Source organism: Nilaparvata lugens, chromosome 10 (genome assembly GCF_014356525.2).
Source record: "Nilaparvata lugens isolate BPH chromosome 10, ASM1435652v1, whole genome shotgun sequence".
NCBI classification, from domain to species: Eukaryota; Metazoa; Arthropoda; class Insecta; order Hemiptera; family Delphacidae; genus Nilaparvata; species Nilaparvata lugens.
In genome coordinates this window covers 35,802,741-35,822,789 of record NC_052513.1, presented here as the reverse complement: position 1 = coordinate 35,822,789, position 20,049 = coordinate 35,802,741, and the positions used below count along the sequence as shown (strand labels likewise).

Sequence of the window (20,049 nt, the reverse complement as noted above, 5' to 3'; positions counted from 1 at the left end):
AATGAATCAATGGTGTTGTCAATTGGTCCATTCTACTTTCTATGGATGATTCATTTCAAGTTTGGTGATTGTCCATTAAATGAACAAATTTTAATGAATGATCAAATAATGAAAGAATTTTAATCAATAATTAAATACAATTTTGACGGAGGAGTTTTAATAAGATTTTTGATATCTTAACTTCTAATAAATATTTATCGGATTATCTTTTATATTTGCCAGCACGCCTGCATATTAGTTAGGTCAATCTATAAATTTTATGATTCAGTCACAACTCTATGCGTAATTGTACAGTTTAGACTCAAGTTAACAACTCCCAAATCTTAAGTACACGTGCAGTACTGTAATGCATACAATTAAACCTCTATTAATCAATATACACTTTTAGGCGATGTACTTACTGTATTTCTAGTAAATGTAATCAAATACTCAATGATTAAGTACTACAAGGTAATATTCCACTTGCCTCATCAATTACAGCTCTTCTTTGTATTGAACTAATAACTGTGAGTTAAGAGCAGATTCTACGACACATAAAATCTTTTCAATGAAATATCATGGTCAGTAACTCTTGTGGTTTTCATTCACTGCTTCAAATTTGTGTGTTAAAGTGGATCTCTTTGAATTGAATTGGATTGAAAATTTCTTTATTCATCAAAATGCACAAAATACATCTGAACAGTGTCAAATTACAACAAGAATTATTAATATCGTCACAAAACTATTCTTACTATCAAAACTATACTCTTACTATCTATAATGCCAAGCCTGATGAACTGTTTATTCTTTCAATTTGATTCTTATTAGATTGAGAACTATTTAAAATGTGTTTGGTTGGATAAAGTTCATTTCTATTTTATTTTATAGATCTAGTTTTCAATTTCTATTCTTATTAATATAGTACAATACACTATTTTTCTCAAATTGAGAATTCCATTCTCACTTGGCTTAGTTGGCTAACTATAAATTATACTGTTCAGTGTGCGTTATGAGTTCAATAACTGGATTGACTTCCTGGTGCCCTCAAATATGTATATTTTCAAATAAAATCATGGAAACATTTCGAAGATTATATGATTAGTATTGCTTATATAAACTGGAAAGATTCTAAGAGATCTCCAGCAATACAGTAATTGTGTTGATCAAACTAGGTGAAACTTGAACCAATTTCTCAAATACAATTACCCAGTTAATCACCAAGACCCGGTTGCACAAAAGCCGGTTAAATTTTAATCGAAATTAATTTTACAAGAACCAATCAGAGAAGCCTTTTTTGTAAAGACGGCTTCTCTGATTGGTTCTCTTGGAATTAATGTAGATTAAAATTTAACCGGCTCTTGTGCAACCGGCACTACGAGTTTATATTAAACGCAAAAATATTTATAATGCCAAGTATTATTAGAGTACCAACTTCTAACTATAGAGTTAACTCTATATTTAGAATTCTAATTAGAATTCCAACTAAACGGTATTTATTCGAGATTAAAAAAGTGAAACTTTACTAATTGTAACTTAGTCACATAACTTCAGATAATTCATTGAAATAGCAATAACCTTTTGAATCAAGATGCTACCTACTTTCAAAATCTACTTCATAATAAATAATACCTTTCGAATCCAGATGGTACCTACTTTCATCTACGAGAAAAACTCACTTATTCTAGATGGTACCTACTTTCAAAATCTAGTTCACAATAGAAGTCATGTACGAGAAACACTCACTTATTCTAAGACAAATCATGTAAAATATTGTTTACTCACTCATTTTCGTCCAGACGAACTTTCTTTGGTATCATTTTTCTTCTCGTTACTCAGTAAGTAGGTAAGTAATTCGGGGAATGTCATTTCACATCTGTACTTTGAGACCATTTCTTGCACTTTTAGTCTTCGTCGCACGTGAGGTGGCTGATAACTGTGCAAAAAAACATAAATTATTAAACAAAAAATTGCGAATAGCATAAGAATTTTCAAGAAATGAGTTGCTAAAAATTGAAAACCAATATGGGATTTCCAAGTCTTAAAAGGTTAGCGCAGAAGGCCTGCAACTATTTCAAATCGTGGATTTATAAATAATATGAAAAATAAATATAAAGATACGAGTAAACATATATCGATCACTCAAACATCTTGAGAAAATGAATTTACAATTTTCAAAATGATACACCAAAGGGTCGGAAACAACTCAACTTTCGAATCGTTTAAGCTACTCATTTTTATTTATTTTATACATTGATACATGCAATATCATTCTCAAACTATGAATGATTGGAAAATATTGAGCTTAGTATAAAAAGAATATAATCTTACTTGTCGTTATCAAGTCGTCTCCTACGGCACATATTTAGAGCCGTTTGTCTGACAAGAGACCCAACCACTCTTCGGCTTATAACCATTCCATCAACCAATGGCGTGGCAAGGCTCATTCTGAAAAATAAAACCAGTAATAGAAAATATTAATTACAAATATTAATATTAACCATAATGAGACAACACTGAAAGTAAAGCCTACGAATTATAACTGAGAAAATCCACAGTTCATAACAATTCTGGACTCCAAATCACAATCTGCTGTAAAATTAGCTGAACCAAATGAATAACTGATATAAGTAACGTATTATTGAGCTTTCAACCTACTTTAATGAGAATTCAGGAACTTTAAATGAAAAAGATTAATTGATGGAGGAAAATTGACTTCAAGATGTTTTGTGAACACTAGATAAGCACAGAAAGGCAAATATCATGTAGTATCAAGTTAAGCAGGATTCAATTTTTTTATAAAAAATCCTAGAGCTATACTAGTACTACCGGTAATATAGTACAGAGTGCGGCAGCAAAACTTCCTTTTTTTAAACGTGAATAAAACTCTTTGTATGGATCAGAAAGTTTGTATTTATTTTTTGTAATGTAGACACATAATATAAAGTTTTGTTCAAATTTGTTTTGGAAATCAAATCAGGTAGGTGACGTCCCCCATTCACCATAAGTCAAGTAAACCGATTTCTGGCGTTTTCATAACTCCTGCCAGCATTACAGGCGTTATATTGGCAATTTCCTCCCTGATATTGGTTTTCAAATCTTGTAGGGTAATTGGAAGGTTCACATAAACAAGGAATTTCAAAAACCCCCAAAGAAAAAAATCACAAGGATTAAAATCGGGAGATCGGGCTGACTACTTCAAATCGATCCTAATTGAGATGAGGCGTCGTAGAAAGTGTTCCCTCAATTGAAGTCACGTTCAGAAAGTACCTGTACAACTGCTATCTTGTATAGATGGAAATGAAGATTATCATGAAGAATTCGTCTCACAGAACGATCGGAATGTCCAAGAGCAGACGCATGTTTGCGCGCAGAACGCTGTGGTGATCGCAACAATTGAAACTCTCACTGCCTCAATGTTCTCAGGTGACCTAATGGGCCGGGGGACTTCAGTTCTTCGACTTGTCGCACTTACAGTATGTCTGAACGTAGTGACCCACGTAACAATTGATTTTCGGAATTGGACAGTAGCCAAAGGGGCTAGATTAAAGTTATTTCGAAATGAGCGAGGGGTTGTTATCACAGAACATCCGCTCGAAAAATGTCTCAACGTCAGATTCACGCTTCTCATTGTTCCAATGCATGATGGCGACTGAACTAGTCGGGAAGAAAACCTTATGGTCTGGCTTCTCTAACGAGACCAAATTTTCTCTACTACGACGACATCAGCTGACTGAATGGCGATCACTTTAAAAAAAGGAAGTTTCGCTGCCGCACTGGTACTAATATAGTAGATTTGAAATGATGAGCTGGTTTATGTTGAATACCTAATGAGTTGACACTGATCATCTTATGAGTTTATTTATCATTATATTATAAGGCTGATCACTAACGGTAGGACATGCATGATGCACATATCGATATAATTGTTGTGTCATCACAGTGAAAGGCTTCGGGCAAAATTTTTTGAGGTGAGGTTTTTGTATCTCCGATTTTTTGTTTGTTTTTTCTTCTCTGCTCTATTTGAGGTTCAATTATAGTTGTATCATTATAATTAGTAATTTTCCAGTGGTTTATTTATTGTTATTGGTTGTTTATTTTATGTTAGAAACCTCTCACTGATGTCAAAACATGCATGATGAACATGTGTGAGTGTGCATGATAAACATGCAATGCATGTACTTAGTGGCCAGACTAAGAACAGTATAAGTAGTGAATGTTCATAGTTGTAAAGATAATATATTATTTGATGAGATAATACTGTGTGTTTTTTAGAGGATAAGGCAAGACCTTTTAGTCAAAACAAGACAAGATATGATCAGACACGTTTAGTCACAATACTTCACATAGTTGCTTATGAAGACATGTTTAAATGCAATGACTAATCAGTGTGTGTTGCGTCATAAGCAGCAATGTGAAGTATCGTGACTAAAATGTCTGATCATGTCTTGATTAACTGGTGTGCTTCTAGCCTAACTGATAAGTTGAAGAGTGAGTCACTTATAACTAGAGAAAATGTGAACAAACCTGCCAGACGGACCCTGCAGTCTAACCCTGAGTAGACCACTATGCAAAGCGTGCAGGAAAATGACGAAGCAGTCCTGACTTCTCGGCAAATGACCTTGAGACTCGGGCTCCAGTCCTGTGCTGATGTAGGGCATCATGTCAACTGCAAACATAATTACAATTAATAAAACATATTATACAATTGAACTTGAACGTTTTACAGTTGAAACATAACCTATTTTTGGACAATTTATTAATTTATCAAAATTTGGGAATGGAATAGATTTGGGCCAAGCCTGTTGTTCCTTCCTAATCATATTTATATGAGTTGTGATTCTGTCCACGAATAAATAAATACATAAATAATAATGACACTTAATTGGATAAATACCAGAAACTAGTCATGTTTCAGAGGAAATAAAAAGGGTAATAGTAATTCTATGCAATAGAACTTTTAAGTAGCCCTATTGAAATAATAAATAAATAACAATTTTTAAATTTAACTTTTTTAACTGTTTGTGATTGATTGGATTCATTCTAAAAATATTTTGAAATCTGTGTTTCTTGCTTGTTTTGTATTGTAAATTGGAGTATGACTCAGAAACATAGAAGTGGTTTATAACCTAGCTACATTTAGATTGAATTGGAACCGTTTTGGGCTTTAGTACGTGGTACTTTTCTAGGAAATATAGGGTTCTCAAATAAATAAATGAATTTAAAGCTTGGAATAGCAACGGCCTTATGGGGACCAGGGACCAAGCTTTTTTCTTGCAATATCTCATTCTATCTCATCGTTAAACCGAAACTTTTTAATCTTCAGTAATAAGAAATTCAAAGAGAGGCTGCATTCCAAAGGGAAGAGAGAACAAGATTAAGGTGAGAAGATAAAGTGAGAGACGATCTCCAAGAACTGGGATGTAGAAGGAGGAGACAAAAGACAGAGGACCAAGAAGCGTGGAGAGCTGTAGTGGAGGCGTCCAAGGACTGTCGTCTGACTCACTCACTCGGAAAAAACTACCGGACCAAAAACATTCAAATTTGGTAGGTATGTTCAGTTGGCCCTTTAGAGGCACACTAAGAACGGATTTGGAAAAATTTCCAAAGATACGCCCAAAATCTGCGTTTTTCCAGCGTTTTTTTAGCGTTTTCTCAGCTTTATCGAGAACAAATAAGCAGAAAATGTTCAAATTTTAAGCTCAGCTAGGGTGTAATAATGTTGTGTTAGAAGGAATTTGAAATAACGTGACTAAAATGTCTGATCATGTCTTGACTAACTGGTGTGCGCCTAGCCTAAGGCTGGTCACACACCGATTAGTCAAGACAAGACTAGTCACGATTAGTCACAATACTTCACATAGTTGCTTATGAAGCAACACTCACCGATTAGTCATTGCAATTAGACATGTCTTCATAAGCAACTATGTGAAGTATTGTGACTAAACGTGTCTTGTCTGGTCTCGACTAACTGGTGTGCGCCCAGCTTAACTGAGAAGTTGAAGAGTGAGCCACTTATAACTAGAGAAAATGTGAACAAACCTGCCAGACGGACCCTGCAGTCTAACCCTGAGTAAACCACTATGCAAAGCGTGCAGGAAAATGACGAAGCAGTCCTGACTTCTCGGCAAATGACCTTGAGACTCGGGCTCCAGTCCTGTGCTGATGTAGGGCATCATGTCAACTGCAAACATAATTACAATTAATAAAACATATTATACAATTGAACTTGAACGTTTTACAGTTGAAACATAACCTATTTTTGGACAATTTATTAATTTATCAAAATTTCGGAATGGAATAGATTTGGGCCAAGCCTGTTGTTCCTTCCTAATCATATTTATATGAGTTGTGATTCTGTCCACGAATAAATAAATAATAATGACACTTAATTGGATAAATACCAGAAACTAGTCATGTTTCAGAGGAAATAAAAAGGGTACGGTAATAGTAATTCTATGCAATAGAACTTTTAAGTAGACCTATTGAAATAATAAATAACAATTTTTCAATTTAACTTTTTTAACTGTTTGTGATTGATTGAATTCATTCTAAAAATATTTTGAAATCTGTGTTTCTTGCTTGTTTTGTATTGTAAATTGGAGTATGACTCTAAAACATGGAAGTGGTTTATAACCTATAGTGAGGTCCACGTTATAATGGCAGTGGATAAAGATAGAAGAATAGCAATGCCGATTCTCTGCATTAATTAATTTTATTTCTACACTGTCAAAAACATAATTGGCATGGTTGTGGACCTAGAAAAGGATAGTACCACCGGCTTTGTCGAATGATAAACATGGATAGCAAAACCAAAGTTGATCAAATACTGTCATTATAACGTGAACCTCACTATAGCTACATTTAGATTGAATTGGAACCGTTTTAGGCTTTAGTACGTGGTACTTTTCTAGAAAATATAAGGTTCTCAAATAAATAAATGAATTTAAAGCTTGAAATAGCAGCGGCCTTATGGGGACCAGGGACCAAGCTTTTTTCTTGCAATATCTCATTCTATCTCATCGTTAAACCGAAACTTTTTAATCTTCAGTAATAAGAAATTCAAAGAGAGGCTGCATTCCAAAGGGAAGAGAGAACAAGATAAAGGTGAGAAGATAAAGTGAGAGACGATCTCCAAGAACTGGGATGTAGAAGGAGGAGACAAAAGACAGAGGACCAAGAAGCGTGGAGAGCTGTAGTGGAGGCGTCCAAGGACTGTCGTCTGACTCACTCACTCGGAAAAAACTACCGGACCAAAAACGTTCAAATTTGGTAGGTATGTTCAGTTGACCCTTTAGAGGCGCACTAAGAACGGAATTGGAAAATTTTCCAAGTATCTACGCCCAAAATCTGCGTTTTTCCAGCGTTTTTTAACGTTTTCTCAGCTTTATCGAGAACAAATGAACAGGAAATGTTCAAATTTTTAGCTCAGCTAGGGTGTAATAATGTAACAAAGATACGCTCAAAATTAGCGTTTTTCCAGCGGTTTTTCGCTTTTTCTCAGATTTATCGAGAACCAACAGAAATTGTTCAAATTTAGTACAGAAGCTAAGCTAGGGTGTAATAATGTTGTGTTAGAAGGAATTTGAAATAACGCCAAAGATACGCCCAAAATCTGCGTTTTCCAGCGTTTTTTTGCGCTTTGAATCGAGCGAGAAAGTACTTTGATTTTATGATGGAATGAAGCATGCTCAAATGAAAAATACAGGCGAGCTAAGCGAGCCCGCTGATCTCATTTTTGGACGATCCAGTCGTGGGTCCAGAGAGCGGAGCCCCCTGGCTAGACGGATATGGCGAGCGAAACGAGCCAGACGGCTAGTTCAAATTGATAAAAACAATATAAGAACTTTTAGTACCCTTTTATTAAAAACTTTAAAATATTTTAACGACTAGTTTCAATGGTCGAAACGAGTTGTTAAAATATTTTTAAGCTTTTAATAAAAGGGTACTACAAGTTTTTATATTGTTTTTATTAATTTAAAAAAATATAATACATTAATTTTCATTTATTCCAATAGGGCAACTTGAAAGTATTCATTTCATCCTTGAATATCCATTTTGACACTTGATGATGGCGTCTTTGGCCGAAAGGAACTAGTGTATAAAATAAGATGAGAGAATGGTATACTAGTAATTGCTCTATGAAATGATAAATTAGTTATAAACGTTTTTTATAATATGGAAATGTGTAATCTAATTTAGAGCATCTCACCTAAAGGAAAATGCAGATGATCTTCGAAGCTTTCCAGCCATACAACTAGCACAGGGGTGGGGGGATGTCTTCGACTCCATTTCTCCTTGGAACCATCCAGTTCCAGGCTCATATTGCGAGGCTTATCCCCTGATACACTGACACTGCGTTCAAACCAGGCACCTCCTATACAACAAACGACCAATAATCAGTCTATCAATCAATAAATCCATCCATCATCAATATAAATGATAAAATGATCTGATAATATTTATAATATGATCAGTGATTGAATTAATACAGTATTTTCACAAATGAATGAAAAATAAGTGAATATGAGATTCTTGAAATAATTTACAAGTACGATATGCCCCGATCATTCAAGCGCTATGCTTTTTGAAGGTGTATTTTAAATCCTATACTATTTAATCGAACAATTTCTGTTTAGATATTTAGATGTTTATATATCTGCATGTGACCGGATCTCGAAAACGGCTCCAACGATTCTCACGAAATTTGGAACAAAGTAGGTTTATGATATGAAAATTCGATCGCACTAGGTCTCAACCCTGGGATAACTCGCTGAAGGACATTAAGAGGATGAATACGTCCTTGGAAAAACAGCTGGAAATTTTGTCGTCTGTCGATACCGTAATGGAAATGAGTGAGCGAGTGCATGTGTGAATGAATGCATGAGCTGATCTCACAAGAGGAATAATCCAGCAAGAAAATCTTATTTTTGTTTATTTCTCTTTTTTTAGAAAACAAGTTTACTTTATGCTTTATGCTGTTATTGTGGAATAGTAAATAGTATATTAACAAATATTATTATTAATATATCATTCTAAATCGAATTCATAGTATATCTATTTTTAATTGATGATATATTTGTTTTTTGAAGTGTGAATGAATTGTTATTTTTATGAGTGATAGTGGCTTAACCTAGATTTTGAATTGGACTGTAGTATAAAATTTGAAAAGGGACAGTTTTGTGCATAAGCCTGTTGTACCTCCTCATATAGCTGTAAAAATAATTGTATGACTGAAAAAACGAATAAATAAATATAAACTTTTGTTATTCTTTATTGATTCTTTATTGATTGATATAATAAGTATACATCATATAAATGATAGGGAGAGGAAAAATAAGGTAACCTTGTGCTATTCCTCTCCCCAATTTAGATATAGGTTACACATAGTCCGAAATAGGTTAAGTCTTGTAGCTCTTCACTTCGCAAAATTTTCAGACCACTAATATGTTCACAAAGTAAATTTTCAAATTTAGATGCTTCAAAACAAAAAATAGAACAGATATTTCACATTATTATTACTTGAATAGAGAAGATTCATGTATTAAAGAAATAATTTTGAAAAAGAACCGAAAAAACAAACTTAATTGTTATAAATTTTCTATGCTTTTACACTCCAGAGCAAAGCTCGGTCCCCCGATATTTTATTGATTTATCATACAAATCAACAGACACAATAAAATATAAACTGGATATTGGAAACAACATATACTATATTGTCTGTGTTTGGGAGCAGTTCTTCAAGTTATAAGCTTTCTAGCTCTTCAAGCTATAAGCTGTGTTTCAAGTTGTTCATATTATTAGCTATGTTAAGAGACTGTACAATATAGACCAGGAAAAAAACATAATATTTATTTTGTCAAACTATTGACTCTGGATCACTGCAAACCTATTGTCGAGCTACAAATGAAGACTATACTTAATTCTTACTCATTTGGGGCTTGTGACATTCTCTTTAAAAAAATCCAGATATGACGTCAATCAAGATGTACACAAAAATGATATGAGGAAATTAATTCTGAGTTCTGCGGGCACTTTCGGCCCTAGGGTGGTGAAGAAAACATTGTTGGGCAACCAGCTGATCTCGTCAGAAACTGATTTCTTTCGATCTCCATATATGAGGTCCTAAAACATTAATAATAATTAATAATAACTAATAATTATTTATTCGATACAAACATATTATGTTCTAGTGTGGCAAAAAAACTTGATTTGATTTGATTGACATTCATACTTACTTGAACTATCTGTTTGGAAGTCTTTCTCTGTATGCTTCTTGACATTGCTGAGTGTCGGCACAACGAATGCTATTTCCGAACTAACATCGGCCCAGTAGATCACATGAGAGTTTCCATTGTAAAGGCTGCCACCATGTTGGCCGTGGTCTTCCAAATCTGAAAATACAACAATAATAGATTAGAAGTAAGAACAGAATAGAATAGATTTTATTCCTTTAAGCATATAGATTACACAATCGGAAACATCACAATGTTCAAAACATACAATAATAAAAAACAATCAAAAACACTGACTATCATATGATTCAGCTCATACATAAATAATGTTACAAACATATATATATATATAATATATATATATATATAATATATATATATATATATATATATATATAATTCAAATATATTCTCATACACTAAAATTATTGCCAACCTAATATTAATACATTATGGAACGTATATTTAAAAATAATTACTAATTACATCCCTATCCATATCAAAAAATTCCGACAGTGAGTTAGATGATTTTCTGTCAAGAGAGTTTTCAATGTACGTTTAGACAAAGGAGCAGACATGGTTCTCACTGAAGCAGGAAACTTATTGAAGATTCTCAAAGAAATTAGCTTCGAATTCATCTGCACTCTCCTCAGCCTAGTATTAAGCCTCGATTACACGGGGCTAGTTTACTCGCCGACTCGCCGGCTAGTGAAAAGCCAGCGAGTCGGCGAGTGCGCTAGTGGTCGATTTCACGTAGCTAGCGCCAGTCGCTCACTCGCTCACTCTCCAACTAGTTAGTTGCGGAGTTGTTGTGACACGTGTTTGTGTGAAAATGAAGTGGAATGGCAGTGATATTGCTAAGTTTCTTGTACTTTACCGTGAATATCCTTTATTGTGGAATATAAAGGACAAAGACTACACAAATAAAACTTTGAAGGAGGAAAATGTAAAACGTTTAATGTCTGATCTTGATGAGCACAACTTATTGAGAGGAATGGATGTTAAAAAACTGAAGGTCAAAATTAAGACAGTAAAAGATGTGTATAGGCAAGAACTACAAAAAATAGAGAAGAGTAAAAAAGTGACTGTGGCAAAGATGAAGTTTACACGCCAAAACTGAGCTGGTTCAAAGACGCAAATTACCTGAGTGAGGAGACTTCAACAAGAAAAAGCATATCAAACAGGTCACTTGCCGCTTTTAAAACTAGCAAATCACTTTACACACGGCTAGTTTACTAGCAAGCTCGCTCAAACGCTGGCTAGTAGCGAGTAAAGTTGACCGGTCTTCTACTTTTTCTTCAGCTTTTTTACTCGCCGGCTAGTAGCCAGCGAGTCGGCTAGTATGGGTTTACACGGGGCGAGTTTACTAGCTACTAGCCAACTAGCCGGCGAGTAGCGAGTAAACTCGCCCCGTGTAATCGAGCCTTAAGGAACATCAATTTGCTGCCTATTTCTTGTATCATACTGATGAAAGTCCTCCCTACATGGAAATGATTCAATATTTTTCTCACATTCAGTGACAGCAAAAAGAGAAATAAGCTATAAACAGTCATTATTTCTTGGTCAATGAACAACGGTTTGCAGTGGTCCAGGTAGTTAGCATCAGAAATAATTCTAACTGCCCTTTTCTGAATCAGCTGTCTGAAGAACTGTCACTAAGGAATAATAATATTATTGAATACATGGTACGATAACATAATGCAATATCAATGGGATAATACTTTATTGAACACAGTGTATAAATACAGACGAATAAAGCCAGACAAGGAACGTCCCCAGGTGTTCGAATGTTGAATGTTGAAAAAAACACACACACAGACGTCTGTTTGTGCATGTCTGCTCATAGATGTTTGATTTTTTCTTCATCTATCTGCTGATGTGTGCCACAAACAATACACGTATGCTTTTCATCAGCTAAGCATGCCATGCTTACTACCATAGAGAAACAATAGCAGAAGTTATAATAGCATAACTTACGCTATAGTTTCTCTATGTTATTACGCATATATTTAAGGTGACAGCAAGAAACAGATATGATAAGCATCGCATCAACTGATGAAAAGCATACGTGTATTGTTTGTGGCGCCTACAGACTAACAGTTGTTCAGATTATATTGTATTATAGTAACAGAATTGATTTTTTCCCATGTGGTAAGTCGAAGGATGGGAACGAAAGTCATTGTCTGGATCGTTGAAAACTTTTTCTTTGACATCAGTAATATATTGTAATTTATTTTTTCACTATTAGCACCCTTGGTTTCTTTTATGTTTCATGTTAGCTTGATTTTGTTTTGAATTGATGCTCTCACTCAGCAGACAGGAATTTTTCCTTTGCTGGGTGATGCCAATAGTGTATTTAATTGTATTTAAATACAAATTCGGACGAGAAACAGTTATAATAATTATATTATAATTAATAATATTAATGAATAATTGTTTATCTTACTGAAAACGCAAAACTGACCGGCATTCGTTTGTGTGGGCGTTATCTTCCAGCTGGTTTCCAGCTGGCCAGTCCAGCCCGGGTGTTGGCCCACTGTCACAGGCCAACCCAGAGACAGAAGCATCTCGAGGAAATGCGGCGATACTGTTGAGTCGGATATCTGTCCGAAAACAAACAACCAAATTTCAACATTCTCTAAGTTTAAATCTAATGTATGAAACACAATATTCCACTCTCAAGTAGATTATCGTAATCATTCTATTTTTTATCGTCGATCATAATCGGTCGAAAAATATGAAATCAAATCTCGAGATTTTCCAAAACCAAATCCAATGTATTGTAATGGGCTCAACATGGGCCGCGTCTTCGAGAGACGTATTCGGGTTACGGAATGTTGGAAAAAGGAATAAACACCTTTTAGAAAGAAAATTAAATAGTTCTTTTAATTACGATACCTCTGGTCATGGTGTTTACACTTGGCACCTCTACGGTCACTTCTCGCTGGGTGATCGCCGTCCATGAGGCGGAGCGTCGGGGTGGAGAGTCGTGCACTGAATAGATATTACTACTACTTGATTCACGGTCAGAATGCGAATGTCAAAAAGTGTCGATTCTCCCTTGAGGAAAACTTATCAAAAACTCTCTCCACTCCCACGATACGAGTGTCTCTCTCCTGAAGGGAGAGAGAGAACTCGCGTCCTCTCTACATCCACTACTTTACAACCACTAAATTATCTTTATTTAACTCTCTATATTGATTATCTTAATCGTTTTATTTTTTATCCTTGATTATGATATATGTCGAGAAATATAGAATCAAATTTAACTACAGTATACAACAATTTATTAACCCAATCAGCCAATCGAAGAGCTTCCTGCCCTGCCGACTCTAAAATTGGCTTCAGAAACGCCTAGTATAGTCTCGCCCTAAGAAAAGTGACAATCAAACCGTCTGTTATAGGAATATAGTTATTGGTAGAACCGAACTGCATTATATAACCGACGAAGCAATAATTAAATGATGACATGAATGGAGGTTCCAAATATGTACTATACTCTGAGGTGCACTCAATCATACGTGATAAAAAAATGAAAAAGAAAGATACACTGATATTATTAATACCACTATATTAGTGTAATTATACCAAGAATATTAATTGAATATAAGTATTGGTAAAAGATAAAAATAAAAATACACTTATATTGTTTATATAACTATATTAGAGGTATTGAGGAAAAGTACCGCAATATCTCTCTTTATACAATTTAATGATTCTACTGGATGCGTTAAAAATGGATGATACGTCCAGAGAGCAATGGTTTGATTGTACTTTATGTGAATGAGAAGAAGTCAATGTTTGATGAAATTCAATTGTGATGAGAGAAAACAGACTGAAAAGATAATACTTGTGCTTTGTAATGAGACTCACCACATTGGAGAGAATGTGATCAGCCTGTTTCTGTCCTGCTCTGACATAGAACACGTGACAAGTGTCGCAAGTTCTCGAGCCGATTGTGTCCAACGCGGCCAGATCCGAACAGAAGCTAGAGCTCGATGTGTCCAGGGCTACTAGCGGTGGAACTGATGTCGGCTGAAAAGGAATAAGAAATTTGTCAATCTAGGTTTTGGTTTTTATTAGTATTTATTGTTTTTTGAAGGGACGGATTCAAGGATCCAAAGGTTCAAAGAACCCCACACGTAAACGGAAGCTTATTGTGTCCCCAAGTAGTATGTTAGTTAGGCAAACCAATACCTGTGTCCTTTACAAGAACCAGGAGTTTTTCCCTAAGCTAACATCCCATTCATCACCTGGTTGCTTGTCGCAATCCAGTGTAATATGCTTGGCAGTCTCTTCAGACTGATTAGTCCTCGTGACCTAAGTGAGTTCCACTCCTGGTCTTCTTTGAAGGTCCTTCCGCTGAGGTTTTGGTTTAGTAGTCATTTAATACTTATAATAATTTCGCAGAGAAGGGACTAACACCAAACAAAGCCCATGACCGAGACTCCTAGGTTATACTGTAAGATAAGTACCATGTTACAAACTTTGTGACTGTTCAACTTTGTGGAGGAAATAAACATTTGAAATAAATTAAATTTAGTACTGATTTAACGAATCTATTCAATAAACAATTTCTAACCTGCGTATTATCGAGCCGCGACAAAAAGCCGAAATGCGACAGAAAGAGTCGCGCGGTCTGAAACTCGTGACAGAGAGGCGGCGGCGTGCACTCAGCATCGGTGTCATGCTGTCGCGCGACTGTCGCTTTGTTGCGCGCTACACTGTCGCTCGTGTCGCTCCGCTCGGCCACCGACTGTCGCTCAATGAGGCGCGACAACTCGTTCAGCTCGCCGCTCGGGTCGTCCATTAGCAGCGAGTCCAGTTCGGGGATTGAACGGTCGCTGCAAACCACACATTGATTGATAGATGATTGATTTGTCACAAGCTACACCCAAAAACTATCTTGGCAGAATATTGAACTGCATAAAAAGGCAATCAGAACAATTTTTCAGGCTAATCAAATGGAGCATTGAAAGCCGTTATAATTATTCCTCATAAATTACAAAAGAAATCAATAAACTATACAATATACAAAACAATAATGAAATTATTCTACAAAATAAAACTTTAGGAGCTACTTCTCCAAAAGAGCCATATTTGTTCAGAATAAGATCACACTGTTCTAACAACATATATATTATGGAAGTTATAATACTGTCTGGGAATTCGAACCGACCTCTGAGATCCAATTGTTAACATGAACACGAGAAACAAAAATAATATAAATCTTCCTCAACATCGACTGAACAAACATAAAAATTCTCCAATATATGCGGGATCGCTGCCCTTTAACCTTCTCCTACCTTGATTTAAATCCATAGATAGCAAAAGTAGTCTGTTTAAGTCGAAATATAAATAAACATGAAGCACCAAATTGAGAAGAAGCACCATCTATTACGAAAACCTTACTATTCACAATTTTTGAATATGTTCAAAATCATACTTTTCAGCATTAGAGATATTCCTATCGAAGTTTAAGCGCTATGATCAGATGATCATACTTTCTTCACCTCACGACACCATATTATTAATTAAACACTAATTTGGCATTCCCCAGTCAAAGACTGTGACGAAACTAGAGAAAGTCAGTTTTATAGAGACCTGTTGCATTACAATACATTATTCCATCCAGTACTGTAATAATACAAAATATTATCAATTGATAGATTCACTGAAGATTGTCATGGATTTCAGATTTAAAAAGCGTGACATTAAAAGTTTGATTCTATTAAAAGAAATGCTGACAGTTTGAAGCGACTCACACTTTGCACTGTGGTATCCTCTCGACGGCGTCGGGGAAGTGTTTGGGAGTCCTCGGGGGAGCCCGTACGGTGCCCGCATCGTGCATTGGCACAGGCCTGCCAGGGCTGCCACCCACGTGCCTGCACTTGCTGCCACCTGACTTGTGCCGCGGCAAGTGACGCAGCTGCAGCGTCCACGCGTGCCGGCCGAAAGCGCCCCGGATCAGCACCGTCACTGTTGGTTGCGGATCTGAAAAAGTAGAATAAAATTAAATAAAATATTCAAATTCAAATAGAACAATGATTCATCTGTGATCGATACAATGTATTTACACAGTTTGAATTTACTTCTAAGGTCAACTACTTATCGTTCACCATACTTTTTCGACTAACAGGCGGTCGGTACGGTTTCAGTTCGTCAAGATCCTATTTATCAGGTTCAAGAAGTACCTATTTTGAGCATTTCGTGAGATACTGAAACAAATAAGAACTATAGTAATAATAAGAAACTAATGTTGGTTAAGTACCTAATTTGACCATTTTTCATGGGATACTGAAACAAAAAAGAAGTATATCTGTTCATTTTCTCAAGTTTCATGGGATCAAGTTTTGTTGCAGGCTTAACTACAGTAAGTTGCAAAGTGCACACTAGAGGGAGGGTCTCAGTTCGTAAAGTTCTCAGCTCATCAAGAATCTATTTGGCCATTTCTTTGATATACCGGTACTGAAACAAATGGGAAGTTGAGCCATTCAGTTCATCAAGTTTTCGTTGCAGGCTGATACACAGTCAAGAGTCAGCTACATCGTTGTACATTAGTTTACTTAATTAAAGGTTGGAGAACTTAATTAAAGGTTGGGTCAAGTTTAATGGTTAGGTTTTTGCTTTTAAATAGCAATATGTTGGAATTATTCAGAATGTTTTATAATATTTCAGAATGTAAATTACGACACTGTATCTACTGGACTTCCTGAAAGCAACAGGAAATCGACGAATTGAAAAGTTGACGTACAGATGCTGTCTGGCTGATTCTTTATTAAGTTAACTGAGATCTTGATGAAGATCTCAATAGAAAAATCATTCATCCATGATCGATGTATCTACGCAGTTTTAATCTACTTCTAAGGCCATCCACTGACGTAAGGTTTCACCGGACGGACATCTACGACTGACAGGTGAACAGTCTCCCATAAGAACATACAGCTGACCTACAAGTGTCCACAAACTTCTGCACACCTGGGTAGGTAGTGACTGGCACCGCAGCTAGTGGAAGCTACTAGTGTACCTATGGGCAGCGTGCTTTAGGATTAGTGATTATTCATCTATTTCATTTGAATACAAAGCACAACTCATATACAATGATTTCTTATTTACAAATTTCATCAAATCAAACAACTAAATAATCTAAGAATAACAAAGCTAATCTACTACTCATATGCTCAATCTGCATTACAGTATGGCATTCGTGCTTGGGGGGTGCTTTGAATGCACATTAAAAAAAAAAAATTATCCAAAAACACCAATTTTTTATCCAAAACTATTTTAGGTAAACCTCGTCTTTATCCAACTAAATATTTATTCAAAGAGTTTTAAGTGTTAACTGTCCGTCAATTATAATATTGAAGACCTCATAATTTTCATTAGAAATAATAAAGATATGTTTCTATTCCGTGAATCAAACCTCAATTTACGACTTTCCAGAAATAGGTTTGAAAATATAAGAATGGATCTTAATGTTTGCCGGAGACAATACTTTTACCTAGCTAATAAGTTAATCAGTAAAATTCCAGATTACCTTATGGAGCATATTAATCGAAATTCTGTTACATTGATTAAAAAAAGAACTATTGAATGGATAATTACCAGTAAAATCGAGGACATACTTTTTGAGTGACTCTTATCTTTGTTTCAATAGTATGTTCGCCATCTCTCTTTCTTCCTCTTTTTCTTCTTTCTCTCTTTCTTTCACCCTTATTCCACTTATTCATTATTAATGTTATATAATTTCTTATTTCTATTTATAATATCTTTTGTAATATGACTCATATAAAATTTGTATTAGCAACTCTCACCTGCGCACGGGTTTTTCCTTGCAGGTGATTGGCTTCTTATATTTTTGCTGAAAGTTTTTTTTTGTATATTTATTGTCGTTGAAGAACCAATAAAGAATTTTTTATTTGATGATGATGATTGGGAGCTGACAACAGGCTAAACCTAAAACCGTCCCTCTTTCGAATTTTTAGGGCTATCGAATGATTGACAAGGAAACGTTAATCGAATACTGCCATTATAACGTGGACCTCACTATAATGAATAAATAGCTGACCTTGATCATTTCCAAGCGGTTCCTCGAGCAGCGCTAGGACAGTGGAGTTCTCGAGCACAAAGTAGCGGAACTTGGCAACAGCTGACTGCTGACTGAGCTGATGGGAGGCCGAGTTGCATTGCTTGGCCAGCGCCACCTCGTCCAGTAGACAGGACAGCGACTCGGCGCCACATGGCGAGGGCATGTAACCCACCTAACAAAATCAAAATACACAATCACTTAATAAAACAATATAAAAATCTTAAAGCGCCCTTTATTTAAAAAAAAATCTTTGAAATAAAGTTTAAAATTGTTTTATTAATTTAAAAAGTAGCCCATGTGAATTAAGTGTTTTTACAATCACTTAATTATCAACCATTTATCATCATACTATATTATAAAATTGAGTTATCAAATTAACATGGACGGGATAAGAAATACAAGTTTAACGCATCATCTTGTCTGAACTAATTTTGCCATGAAGATTCTGAATTCATCGAGGATGGATGAAGTAGTATCTCCACGTTCATTAATCAAATCCTACTGTATTATATTAAGCGAGCAATTTCTGTATGTCTGTTTAAATCTGATTAAATCTGTCTTTTATATCTGGTTATTTATGTTGAACGGATCTCGAAAACGGCTCTAACGGTTTTCACGAAATTTGGAACATAGTAGGTTTATGATATAAAAATTAGATTGCACTATGTCTCATCCCTGGGAAAACTCGCTGAAGGACATTAGAAGGATAATTCATCCTTGGAAGAACAGATGATAATTTCGTCGGCTGTCGATAACAGAAGATGCGTGTGCCTGTGTGGGAGATCAGCTGTGTAATCATTTAATCAGCTTACCGTATCTCGCGCAAAATATTATCTAGAAATTTCAATAGATTCTATCAAAATAATTTGATTTGTTGACATGACATGGTTTATCACTTTAAATTAGAGTATATCATGATATTCAAAGTTGTTCATTATTTTACAGTTTTAAGTGATCAGTAAGTGTTATTTTGTTATTCAATTTGGTTTGTAAACAATCTAAATTAGAACTTTTCTATTTTTAAATATGTTGACTGAAAATTGTACCTGAATTGAAGTGTATGAAACATAACCTACTTTTTGGACCATTTATAGTGTATAAATCAAAATTCGGGGAAGAAAGAGTTTTGGGCTGTGCCTGTTTGTCCTTCCCCAATCATTTTGAAGAATTATGTTCTGTTTATCAATAATTAAATAACGTGCGAAGCTCGGTGCCCCGATATTAATTATAATTTTAATAATTGGAACAAATTTATTCAATTTGTGATACAAAGTATAATTGACGATAAAAGCCCGAACCTATAGTGTGACTTCCAGTGAAGCCGAACAATTGAATACAGTTCGGTGCAAAATTTTCATTCTTTTCGATTCTCAATCAATTAAATTCTAAATTTTGGTTTGCATATCTCTGGACTTTTTGATTCAAAGTGAAGCAACATAACCTACGTTTTAGACATACTTCTATCAACATTCGGAGAGGGATCCGTTTTGGGCTACGTCTGTAGCTCCTTTCTGATCATGTATTTGATTTGTGTATTATAAAATGTAAATAAATAATGTTCGAGTAATGTTCAATTCCTAAGTGACGGCTCTAGGTACGAAGCTACAGCAGCTCTAGCGGCTATAGTTTATTACTGTATAATATAGTAGGTTATAGTCGATGTTTACACACTACAATAATATACTATAGCCAATAATAAAGCGCGGCGATGCTTGAGGTTTTTACTGCGGATGATGCCAAGATGAGAAT

The 20,049-nt window shown here is 35.2% G+C and overlaps 1 protein-coding gene across 10 annotated transcripts in view; it reads right to left on the bottom strand.

Annotated features, from left to right (window-relative positions):
• LOC111064411 (ral GTPase-activating protein subunit beta) overlaps window positions 1–20,049 on the bottom strand; it is an 89,261-nt gene that overhangs the window by 1,286 nt on the left and 67,926 nt on the right. For all 10 annotated transcript variants that reach the window (XM_039436731.1, XM_039436736.1, XM_039436726.1 and 7 more), the window contains 10 exons: window positions 18,280–18,472; window positions 15,977–16,205; window positions 14,794–15,055; window positions 14,085–14,246; window positions 12,676–12,814; window positions 10,215–10,370; window positions 8,189–8,353; window positions 6,019–6,160; window positions 2,308–2,424; window positions 1,762–1,912 (listed from right to left, as the gene is read on the bottom strand). In XM_039436731.1, coding sequence (XP_039292665.1) covers window positions 1,762–1,912; window positions 2,308–2,424; window positions 6,019–6,160; window positions 8,189–8,353; window positions 10,215–10,370; window positions 12,676–12,814; window positions 14,085–14,246; window positions 14,794–15,055; window positions 15,977–16,205; window positions 18,280–18,472 — 1,716 coding nt within the window. The remainder of the gene's footprint in view (window positions 1–1,761; window positions 1,913–2,307; window positions 2,425–6,018; window positions 6,161–8,188; window positions 8,354–10,214; window positions 10,371–12,675; window positions 12,815–14,084; window positions 14,247–14,793; window positions 15,056–15,976; window positions 16,206–18,279; window positions 18,473–20,049) is intronic.